Source organism: Carassius carassius, chromosome 19 (assembly GCF_963082965.1).
Source record: "Carassius carassius chromosome 19, fCarCar2.1, whole genome shotgun sequence".
NCBI lineage: Eukaryota > Metazoa > Chordata > Actinopteri > Cypriniformes > Cyprinidae > Carassius > Carassius carassius.
This window is the reverse complement of record NC_081773.1, coordinates 19,042,670-19,055,327: the sequence shown is the minus strand read 5'-3', so window position 1 is coordinate 19,055,327 and position 12,658 is coordinate 19,042,670. Positions and strand designations below refer to the sequence as shown.

Genomic DNA, 12,658 nt, shown 5'->3' with positions numbered 1-12,658 from the left:
GGAGAGAATACTTAAAAATACACAAAAACCTGCTGTCAAGCTCTTCAGCCAATAATATGTTCTCTTACATATTTTGCTTGTGCAACAATTTTTTCCCCATCTATGCCAGTATATGCTCTATATGCAAGTGGATGTATTTTCATTGAAATCCTAATTAAGTGAGTCCAAAATAGCATTTTGTTGGAAGATCAGGCCCGTATGTCATACAGTAAGTGAACAGAAAACAAAATTGATGTGATTTAGCAGTCAGCGTACCAGTGAAGCCCATAAGCGCACCCTCTCTGGCCTGTTGCCTCAGTCCTTCCACATCCTGATAGTCGATGTAAACAAGGTCGATCGCCTGGAGACCAAGCGCTTTGGCGGTGACCACCACTTTCTGTCGCGCATACAGGAGTTCTTTAGCATCTTTAGTGCGTGTGGCTCCTGCAGGTTAAAAGAGATCCAACAGCAGATTTTTACAAAAAGCATCATATATTAGATGAAGATGTGCAGTCTGAAGGGATATTAATGATAGATTATAACAAAAATACATCTTTTTATCAGTTAATTAAAAGAAATTGTATTGTGTGTGGTACTGTCATTCAGCAAATAAGTGAATTAAGGAAGAAAAAAGGCATTAAATAGTGAAATAAAAAGATAGCAGACCTATGCTGGCACAGAAGTCATCTGACCCAAAGACAACTCCGTCATGATGAAGACCTGCCTTTGGCCCAAGATCTCGAAGTGCTTCACACACTGCCTTCAAGAGAAAGAGTAAATGAAGAGCTGTGTGGGGTTTGTGTGTGCGCGTATGTGCGTGCGTGTACTTTGGCACTTAATCAAGTCACCCAGTCAGACGACTCTAATTTTCCCCAAAACTCCCTTAATCGCTGTCCATGCTTCTGTTCTTTATATTGCGTTTAGAAATGGAACTATATCAGATATAAAAGACACACACACACAGACACACACACACACACACACACACACACACAATTAATGGCCCATCTCTGTCCCCATGAAATCTAGAAATCTGTGAAGACCATCCAAGGCTGTAACTAACCCCAGAACCAGGACTAGTGAGAGACAGTCTGGAATGTGATATGTCCGTGTCAGGCACAGAGCAGATGGAATTTCTTGAATGCTTTTGTTGAGTTCCAAATTAATTTTACTTCTTGCTGTGACTCTGCAATATTTCCCCTGTCTTGGCTCTGGGATTCCGTCTAGCCAGCACAACAGAGGGGTTGGGGGAGGGGGAAAGAAAAATAATCAAAAGAAAAAAGGAGCTGCATATTTTATAAGAGGACAAAAACATGACTGTGGCCATTTTCTCCCTGATGGAGGCAATTTTATAATTTCTAATTCAAATTATAAAGTTGTTATTTACCTTAAAATTCAGCAGACCCACAGCAGTTTCCACAAAGGTGACCAAGCGGATGGGTTCCTTGAGCTCTCTGCCTTTTAAGTATCGCTGAAACCTGTCTATAAACTGAAATGGGCACACACACAGTCAAAAACAGCATTTTAAATCTCATTTAAAGAGACAACGTTACTCAAATGCAATGAGTAATTACATTCAAAACTTCAGATTCAGGGCTTTGGAGAAAGAAGAAGAAGAAGAAGAAGAAGAAGAAGAAGAAGAAGAAGAAGAAGAAGAAGAAGAAGAAGAAGAAGAAGAAGAAGAAGAAGAAGAAGAAGAAGAAGAAGAAGAAGAAGAAGAAGAAGAAGAAGAAGAAGAAGAAGAAGAAGAAGAAGAAGAAGAAGAAGAAGAAATAAATATTGCTTCAAAAAACTTGACAGGTTTCACACAGTCTTTGGACTTTCACAGAGGTCCTCGAGATTTACTACAGGTTCCTGTCTGAATTTACAAAGAAAAGAGCGCTGAATATAAAAAGGGAAAGGATGAGATTTGAGCTGTCTGGGAGCGCATTTCATTTCAGTTTTATACAGAGCCACGGCTTCCCCCGGCGGACAGACTCGTGAGACTTGCGACGTGTGATACGACACTTCTCCACGCTATTCATTTTCCCGCTAATATTTGAGCTTACCTTAGAAGGCTTTAAAATGAAGTTCAGTGCTTTGAAGACCAAAGCATTCTGATTTTTTCCAACAGACCAGTTCACAGCTAGCCGTGGACTGCCAGTGGGGTTGCCCAAATTCCAAAATCTATTATCTGGAAACACACAAAAGCTCCCTCTGTCAGATATTTTCTTTTAAAGCCTGTACAAAAAAATAAAAGGAGGGGGGAGGGAAGGGAAGGGAAGAGAGAAAAAAAAAACTCAAAGCAGAAAAGTGTAATTCCCTGTCCCCCCATTCCGTCTCTCTTTCACACACCGGGGACAGCAGATTAAAATTACCTCAGGTAAGTCAAGGCTATTTTCCAAATAAAGGCTAAAATATCCCACACACACTTGTTTTATTAGCTCAAAGAATATACCTTCATTGAGGGATTTTTTTCTAATGGGGGAATTTTAATCATCTCTCTATTCAATCTCAGTAGGATAAATCATATCTGAGAGATTTGCATAAATATAAACCATCAAAGACTTTTCATCTTCAAAGGGGTTTTCAAGACCCAATAAGCTTTGTACTGTAATCATCTGAGGTCACAACCCTGCAGGAGTAATGCTGCTATGGCAACATAAAAACGCCAACGGCTTAGCATAATATTCCCCTTGAACGGAAAAAAGGGAGGGAGAGGGAAGGGCTTGTTTGGCGGCCCTTCCATTTTATCAGACGCCACTCTCCAATGGCCCCGCATTTTTGCGCAAGAAATAGCCACTCGGCAGCAGAATTAAGCGTTTATGTAGCACAAATGACAACAAATTGCTGTGCTTTTGCTGTGCTGAAGTTTCAATATTTACACAGTCTCAGAGGGGAACTCGACATTGAACCACACTTACGCAAAAGCTAATACCACTCTCAGGTGACAAGCTTTTCCGGTCCCTATAGGCCGCTTGCAAAAACCCACACTTCACGACACAAGTGCCAAGGTGGCCCCATCAGCCATGATCCGGATGGGAACGAGGCAGGGATTTTGGGGCGAGGGAGCCACTAGAGCGAAAAAGGCGGCAAGTGGATAAGTTTCAATTAATTCTCTTCAAAAGAGGGCCAGATTAAATGTTTCCGGCCTGCTGAAGTGCTCATTTCACCGTGTTGTGGTGAAGGGGGGAGAATCAGGAGCGGACGGGGAGGGACGGGACTCGAGCTGGTTCCTTTCAGGATTCAGTAGTGTGGCGGCCAAAGAATGCGCACGGCTCCGAATCTGTGGGAGAATTGTCTGTGGACAATAGGAGGAGGGGGGGAAGAGTTACGCCTGTTATAGTCCAATAAGCCTTGTCAGTCAAACAAGCACACAGAGAGAGGATAGAAAGGGAGAGTAGAAGATTTTCACACAAAAGGAAACAAGTAAGTCCATCTTTTAGCAACAAATCAGTCTGGAGGTTCCTCTGCTCATCTACGGGAAAAAGGGGAAGAAAATAAACAACAGAGGGATTTAGGGGCAGCCGCCGGGATGAGAAGAAGAGGAGGAGGAGAGAGAGCTAATCAGGCTTGTAGTGGTACGACTTTGTGTTGTGTGTTGGATTAGACACTCACTGACTGCTCATCACAGACGCAAACACACAAGGAAAAAAAAAAAAAATATTTAACGCTACACAATAGCATTTGATAGCTGGTGATTATTTTACGGTATAAAAAATTATTTTAAAGTACTCAGTTTTTACTATAAAAACCTCCATTATGTCTTGATGCTCCTCCATTCATTCCACAGTAAAACATGTAAGAACACCACTGGATTAGATAGTAGATACAAAAATACCAATTTAAGCATCAAAACGCTGCTGTTTTAAATAGTTTATTTAGTATGTTGTTAACTTAACTTGCAAATGACTAAATGTTCAGATTTCCCATAGTTATTATTAGTATCCACAGTCTCTGCACAAAAGTTGGTTAAAGGTGACTGTATAGCAGCAAATGGAATTACACAAATAATAAATTCTGTATTAAGGAAACAGGTTTGTCTGCCATTGGTTACCCAAACAGGTGGTCCTGCCCACAACTCATGCCATTGGTTGAGTCAATGTTGCCATGTCAGGCTGCAAAGAAACCGACCAATAGTGGCACATAACCACACTCCTTTTGGGAAGAAATAACCTGCAAATGACTTAATTATATTGTTTTGAACTTTTTGAGGATAGTTGTCAAGAATACCAAGATACCAAAAATATATTGCACCAACAAAAACTGCAGTAACTACGGCATATTTACAGAAGCTACGTGACCATGGGCAGTTTTGGTAAGGATTCTGTAAAGTGTGACAACATATTCAAACCGTCCAATAATCAGAGCTGTTAGAGACAGCAAAAAGGAGAAAAAGAGAAAGAGAAATACCCTTTCCTTTCATGTTTGTCTCACGCCACTTTCAAAGCGGTGGGCCCATGTCAGGTCAGTGCTACATGACTTCCTCTCCGCACACAATCTCCCGTACCCTGCTGCGGCTATGAGCTCGGCCGTGTGCAAAGCATGTGGAGAGCATGTTCTAACCCCCACCACATATGTGTGCACTTTTAATGCATTCACACACACTGTATTACCCAATGTGACATATGTGTAGTTGTTGTATTGATTTTTGAGTGGCTAAGTGGGTAGTGAATGGCTGATGGTGTAGGTAATTTTACTCTGAAATGGGTTCATTTTTATTTGAGGGTGAGCAATGATTTCTGAAACCAGCATTATGCAACAATTTCTCATTTTTAAAATTTGATCTCTCTCTCTCTCTCTCTCTCTCTCTCTCTCTCTCTATATATATATATATATATATATATATATATATTTATCTCTTTTATCATTTGTTACATATACTATGTTGTTCATGTACTACGCTCAAGAGATGCCAAATATTTTTGAGAAAACCAATTCAGAAGAAAGCAAAAGACAAAATGGAAGTGAGCAAGAATTTGAGACAAAAATATGAACACCTGTCAGCAATTAAAAAGGGAAGAAACATCGAGCAGCCCGGGAAATATATGAGCACTAATTAAAACCACTAGTTAAAAACTTCCTGCTTCTAGTCTAAACTAACTGTGAGCAACAGACTAGGGGCCCCCTCCATCTCTCAGCTGCCCTCCCTCCCTTCATCTACCTAGTTAAGACATTGTGGCTTCTTTCAGGTCTTTTCAGTGGTCATGCGGAGTAGCTGAATACTGCAGATTTGGGCTGGGTTGGCTCATTGGGGGAAATGAGCTGGAGGGATTTGGGGGCTGGTGTATTGGCTATGCTGGGGGCCACCAGGGGCCTCCTGGGGCCGCCTGGCAGAGAAAGCCCTGCTTTGATGGACGAACAGACGTCTAGAAGAATCCTCAACACCTCTTGTAACACACACACACATGGAGGTGATCAGGAGAAAAGCATGTTTTGTGGTTTTCAGTCCAAGTCTGCAAGCTTTGAGACCATCTGTAATGTCACTGACTGACTGACCAACCATCAGATAATGAGATCGATATGAGTGTCCACCTACTTTGATTTTAAAATCTGAACAATGGCAAACTCAATAAACCCAAGTGTAGGTCTACTGAAGAGGCCCTGTGTTTCCAGGGTAAAGCAGTACTCAGTGACATCTGCCTTGTGAAGCTAGCTTTAAAATGTCATGGTTTTCTTGAGCTGATGCCAAGATATACAGCCCCATTTTTCCCCCGGGCCTGACTACAGAGATCAAGTCCTCTGTACAGACTAACAGAAAAGATTGTTATTATTGCTTTGAAAAGACCTGTGGTTTCGTCTTACCCTTTGAGTTCAGAGGGTGTTGTGTTCTTTACAAATGATAGAAAATACTAAATACAAGTATTTTTAGTTTCTCATTTTTCACATTAAACAGGGGTAGACTTACATCTTTGGGATAAAATTATCAAGAAGGTCACATTACCTATAATCTGACCATAATCATTTGGAAACAAGAATCCTCAATGCACAATTCAATATTTGGTAATATGCTGATAACATTTTGGGAAAAACACTACTGTTCAAGTCTGAAAGAAGGCTGCATACGTTTGATCAAAAATACAGTAAAAACAGGATGATTATGAAAGTTTGGAAACACTTCACTTAAAGCCTTTATGTATAATTTATTATAAAGGGATATTGAAGGGTATAATGCATTATAATTATTTATAAACAAAAAGAGATATTTAACGCTACACAATAGCATTTGATAGCTGGTGATTATTTTACGGTATAAAAAATTATTTTAAAGTACTCAGTTTTTACTATAAAAACCTCCATTATGTCTTGATTCTCCTCCTTTCATTCCACAGTAAAACATGTAAGAACACCACTGGATTAGATAGTAGATACAAAAATACCAATTTAGGCATCAAAACGCTGCTGTTTTAAATAGTTTATTTAGTATGTTGTTAACTTAACTTGCAAATGACTAAATGTTCAGATTTCCCATAGCTATTATTAGTATCCTCAGTCTCTGCACAAAAGTTGGTTAAAGGTGACTGTATAGCAGCAAATGGAATGTACGTTGCAATACATTATACATTATCTAGTCGTAAATAATTATAACCAAATTTAAAATGCATAGTGAAACAATGAATTGATAAGTCTTATAATGTAACTGTGGTTAAAATGATTCATTAGATTGTACAATGCATTAAAATTTGCATTACTATGCATAGTTAATGCATTAAAACTACTTTTATAATGCATTATACCTAAAGGCTTTCAGTAAAGAGTTACCAAAATTTTATTACAATTAAAATTTTGTTTTTAAATTAGTTAAAAACTGATGCTTTTCAGAAAATATAGACTAAAATGTTGCTCTGTAACGGCTGGCATAGTTAAGTAAGACGTAGAAAAAATGGGTTGATGGACTAGTTTTATGGTTCCTTTTAAATATTCTTCAGTCATGGCTGCTCACTGTATAAATTCTAAGTATGGAAAAGTGAATTTTTTTCCAACTATCTGCTTCTGTATTCCATAGAAGATATTGTAAATAATGACATATTGTGCTTTTTTTAATGGCTAAAGTTTTTTTTGTGAACTACTCTTTATTTAAAAAGCTAGAAGACTCACTCACCCACTGCACCTCTCCTGCGTCCTCCACCTTTGGCAGCATGAGAGCTGTGGGGAGCACGTCTGCCTGCAGAATAACCTCCATGTCAGCCTCAGCCAGGCCGCTGGACACCGAGTTCACCCGCACACACTTCTCCGTACGCCCCAGATCCAACTCGGCCAGCATCTTTGGGATAGTTTTCCGTGCTGCATCCTGTCAAAAAGGAAAAAAATAAGTAAAAATGTTATGTGCCATTGTGTCAAAAAGTACTTTCTTCACCACAGCTGCTTTTAAAGAATGGAAATGCCCCAATGCATGCTCGACCACAAAAAGAAAGACTGACCCAACTGTTTATGCAGCATTCAGTGATGTAATAAACACATAACGCGCTTGCAAAAGAACACTGAATGGATGTGTTACACAATACAGACTCTGTTTGACCACGAACACAGAGTTGCGGCTATGAAACGTGAAAAAAAGTGAATGAAAGTAGGTTAGACAGGGTTTATTATATGTTATTCTGCTACTGGACCATGAGTTGTGTTTACCTGATAAACAGGAGGCTATGTGAATTTACAGGGGAAGTGGTGGTTGGCGCCTAGGATTACAGTGCGGAGAAACATCTAGCGAGAGAGATCAACCACATACAGCGGATTCACCAAAGGCCATAAAGTGAAAAGCCTTGCACACAAGTCTTCCACAAAAACACCACAGACACATGACCAAAGGAAGTGGAGGGAGGAAGAATCAAAGTTAAAGCCAAGTTCCAGGGCCGAACTGTGACAACAGCAGCACACGCCAGAAGATTCAAACCAGATGCAGCTCAATCCAGAGGTTTCCATTGGTCTGAACACAGAACTCCATCCGAAGGGAAATGTGGTCTCAGTTAAGCAGGAGGAGGAAACAGTAGCTCAGGAGTTGTCAGGTTACATCAGAGGAGGGATGAGAAAGGCCAAGAGAAAAAGAGAAGGGGGGGGGGGGGGCAAGGCTCAGGGGTTAATTTAACTTGAATGAGGAACTCCTTGGCCTAGGTCATCTTTACACCGTCCACCGACACCTCTGCCCAAAAACAGTTGAACCTTAGCCCAGACCATAATGGCCATAAACTGGCCAAATACATGGCATTTACATCAACTTTAGAGACAACAAATAGGAAAGAAAGAATGAATAAATAAATACATAATAGTTGAGTAATAATAATAATAGCATGTTATATTTATTATAGCATTATTATTATCGAGTCATAAAATGTGTTTCATGTTATGGTCTGGCCTAAGTTGAATCAGCTTTTTTATTTGATTAATATATTTACTTAATAATAATAACGATGATAATAATAATAGTTAATGTTTTTATTATTAATAAACTGTTTATTATTATTATTATTATAAATATATTAATACAGTTAATAATATTATAAGGAACGCTACATTTTAGCTTAATGGTCATCCAGGTATTACGGTGTCAAAAAACACATAGAAAAAAATAACAAAAAAAGGTTCTGCATGTCAGGTAACATAAACTTAAAAATAACCATCAGTACTGGTCATGAAAAGTCAAAGATGGTAAATCTCTAGTCTAAATCTTTAACCTTCTTTTAAGTTAAGTCTGGACTATAAAACCTTCATTTCGGACTCGTAATCCCAACCGGTCTGGATTCATATTCCCTCAACCTAGAGCTAAAATAACAACGTTGTCAACCACTTTTATAACAAAACTGAATGTGTACGCAAGCCCAAAACTGTGAAATCTTCTATATAACATCCGAAGAGTTGCAGATATACTAGCAAAACAGATTAAAACCAACACACAGTCTAGACACTCAGGTCTAAACTAACATTGTGGTCCTCAACTTACAGTTTATGGAAAGAGTTTCTAAATTGCAAACTGAACACAAAGGGATCCTCAAAAGGAAGTCATGCGTTCCCTTAGCCTATAAAATATTTGGAGATAACAGTGGTAATATTAGGAGGGCCGACAGGTTTATGAAGCCATAACTCAGTATTCGTAAAGCTGTTCCATGGTGGATCCAGTTTGAGTCCTCCAGTATAATCCAAGACTGATTCAGTCTTAAACAGTCTTAAACAATGTGCTTTGTATGGCTGATATCACGTTCACTCTTGAACAAAAACATGGGGCTTTGTGTAACAAATCAACATCAAAAGGCTCCTATATCAAGTCAAGAGTCAAAAGTCAACAGCGTAGCTAGAAATGGACCAATCACAATGAAATAACAGCTGTATTGTGTAATGTTATAGCAAACCGCATGCCACATGATTCTCTGCTTTTTATCACTACATTTTGCTTTGAACTGATAATCCCGACATCATAAAATTTGAATTTCTATTAGTGGGAAGGGCTCACTAACTCATCTTACCTCACAGTAAATTGACAGAAAGAACATTCTTGAGAAGATCTCGGGGCTCCTGAGGGGACCCAGTCATTCCGAGCAGGAATAAAAGTACTTAGTTTGAAAGCTGAAATGTTTTACATTAATGGAAACCCGTCCAACTAGTTGCTTCAAAAAGACCCTTCCCCAATCACCCAGCATCCCACAGAGTGACCAGGAGAATCGCATGGTTTGAGGGATCTTTGATTCTTTCCATCAAGCCCATCATTAAAGCTCAACACAGTATCATGACAGCACGTCCACAAAACACTCAAAACAAAGGACAGACTTTGTAGACGCTGACTTCTCATTTAAAAAAAAGGCCAGATCCTTCGCATTTTTAGAGGATTTGGACTCCAACTGTGCGATACGCCAAGAAATGGATCCACGTTTGGATTATTCAGTGTCTAATCAAAGCGCAGGAAAAATGGGTGCTTTGTATGTCATTTGAAATTTATAATGTTTTGTTATACATTTGAATTATTAGAAATACGAGAGGAAAAGACAAAAAGAAACAAAATTTTATATGTTTTCATTTAACGTTTCTCACTCTTTTAATTTTTAATTTTTATTTTTTCATCCCAGCTTGCAACCGACTGTGATACTTTGTAACATTTTCCAAAAATGAGCTGTAACTAAATGAGAGATGGTGCCTTTGATTCCCTAGATGTGTAATCTAAGCAAACAATGTCTCATGGACAGGGTCTGACAGGTGACACACTGGGCATCTGGAGCTCTATTCCAGATGAATGACTAACAGATCCAGCATCTGATTCTGCATTTGTCCGGTTCCGCATGAGAGGGAAGCCTGTCCCGCAAGGCTCGCCCCTAGATTCTCTCAGCCTCTCGAAAATCACCACTTCTCCTCACACTGTGTGGCTGAACAATGATCTGTTACTACTTCTGAGTGCTGCTCGAGCAGCTCACATTTTACTGACCGGCTCTGCCAATCAAAACAGACAGCTGTAATTCGATAATGAGAGCGGGACAATATGTGCTTTTCTTCAAAACTCAGCGTTTTGTGATACATTGGGCTGCATTGGACTCTCAGAATTAATATGATAGAGAGGTGACTGTAATGGAGCAGTCAGATGGGACCACAGGTCACATTCAGCATCTGCCGTCCACAGTTGCTGTTCGTGGGCACCATTTATTTCAGTTCTCAAAAGTACTTGAAATGTCGGTCATCATAACCGGCCCTTTAAGCAACACAATCGACACATCTGATAGCTGTGCCAGTGAAAACTTCAACTTAAACAAATAATTCTTAACAATGTGCAACAGTGTAGCCTTGTGATGCAGGCAGCATGTGAGAGTCTCTTCTGCTACTGAAGCGCTGAAGGAAAAACATCGAAGCCTGTGATGCGAGTGGGAACAGAAGGATCTCTGCGCCTCTAGGGAAACGCTCAGTTTTTTCTCAGGGTTTTGTACAGTATCAAAGTTTTATAGGTAGCAACTCTTGAGAGAATGGTTTTATTCAAAGATAAACAGAAAACCCTAAACATTGCAAAGTAAAGATCTTTGTAACTTTTCAAAGCGAATTACGATTGTATAAGTGTTTTAAGTTGTGTTGCAATAACAGTACATTTACATTTAATGAACAACACAACACCATTAAATGTAATAAAATGTTAAACAGCAATAACAAAGGTTTGACGAAGGCAGTCAACACTATGTACAGGGTTGGACCTGTTGTTTTTGTTAAGAAAACAGTAAAAAATATATTATTTTTATATGTTATTTATATAAAAATAGTAAAGTAGTAAAAAATAGTAAATAGTAAAAGTAAAAAATACTCTTAATTCTGATTTATTTTAATTTGATGAAAGTTTATCTAACATCTCTAATACTTTTGAGAATATAACACAACATGAAAATCACACAGGTAAGAGAAACATGGAAAGTTTTCTTATTCATCGAAAATTTGGTACAATCTAGATCTTTTAAACATTAACCCAGATGCCTATCTGGCCATGTTCTGAAGATTTCAGTCACAAAGGTTTTTTTTTTTTTTTTTTTTTTTTTTTTACCCAGTTTCTTCTTAAAAGGGAGCATGTTATTTGCTAGGATTTAAAAAGTGGCATTACATGGAGTACATGGGGTACAAGGAGTGTTGGAAGTAACTGACTTCCAATTTTCTGGCCATTAGAGTTGTTCACGCCTGCTGCCAGAGTGTTATAAAGTCACCTTTCCATGTCAAGTGTACCATGTGAAGCATGGGAGATCTTATAATAATAATAATAATAATAATAATAATAATAATAATAATAATAATAATAATAATAATAATAATAATAATTACAACATTAAGCTATTGGGCACGATGAATCACAGAGAGGTTCCTATATAGCTAACTACAAATTATAACTAAAATGTACTTCAGATAGTTGCCAACATTATTTATTTTCATTTTCTTTAACTTGACATAAATAACTTTAAATAAAACAATAACTAAAATGAAAATAAAATGTAAAGTAATACAAACTATAATAGTATTTTAATAGTTAACAGTCTTAAACTAAAGCATGTGTGTAAATCCAGTGAATGTCGTCAACCACTTTTATAACAAAACTGAATGTGTACACAAGCCCAAAGCTGTGAAATCTTCTATATAACATCGGAGGCATTGCAGATATACTAACAAAAAAGATTAAACCAACACACAGTCTAGACACTCGGGTCTAAACTAACATTGTGGTCCTCAACTTACAGTTTATGGAAAGAGTTTCTGAACTGCAAACTGAACACAAAGGGATCCTCAAAAGGAAGTCATGCGTTCCCTTAGCCTATAAAATATTTGGAGATAACAATGGTAATATTAGGAGGGCCGACAGTAAATCATGATTAAAAAACTGGAACATTTTATCAGCTGGACAATTTGTCAGTTATGATTTAAACAATTTAGCATTTGCACTGCATTAGTTTAAATAAAATAACATAATATGTATTAATGTGTTCGGTAAAGGATTTAAATGATCTCATTATAAAAAGCAGTGTTTGATGCTGTATAATAGATCCTACGCAAATCAAGTTGCATAGTTTTTGTCATATGTAAACTTGAATCAAATTTATAATGGAGGCGATCTGCAATCATGTGTTATTATTCTGCTCAGAGCACATGTATCCATTCATCCTGAATGAAGCCATTACAAATCAACACCTCTCAGAAACATTCATTATACTGTGAGACGGAGAAATCCCCCCAGATCAAGTAGATATCACTAACACACAGC

At 38.2% G+C, this 12,658-nt stretch overlaps 1 protein-coding gene across 4 annotated transcripts in view; it reads right to left on the bottom strand.

Annotated features, from left to right (window-relative positions):
- Positions 1–12,658, bottom strand: part of LOC132095298 (citramalyl-CoA lyase, mitochondrial-like) — a 64,266-nt gene that overhangs the window by 6,238 nt on the left and 45,370 nt on the right. For 3 of the 4 annotated variants that reach the window (XM_059500148.1, XM_059500151.1, XM_059500150.1), the window contains exons 3-6: positions 7,061–7,249; positions 1,367–1,468; positions 646–739; positions 256–423 (exon numbers count right to left, since the gene is read on the bottom strand). In XM_059500148.1, coding sequence (XP_059356131.1) covers positions 256–423; positions 646–739; positions 1,367–1,468; positions 7,061–7,249 — 553 coding nt within the window. The remainder of the gene's footprint in view (positions 1–255; positions 424–645; positions 740–1,366; positions 1,469–7,060; positions 7,250–12,658) is intronic. The other variant, XM_059500149.1, reaches the window with a different exon arrangement.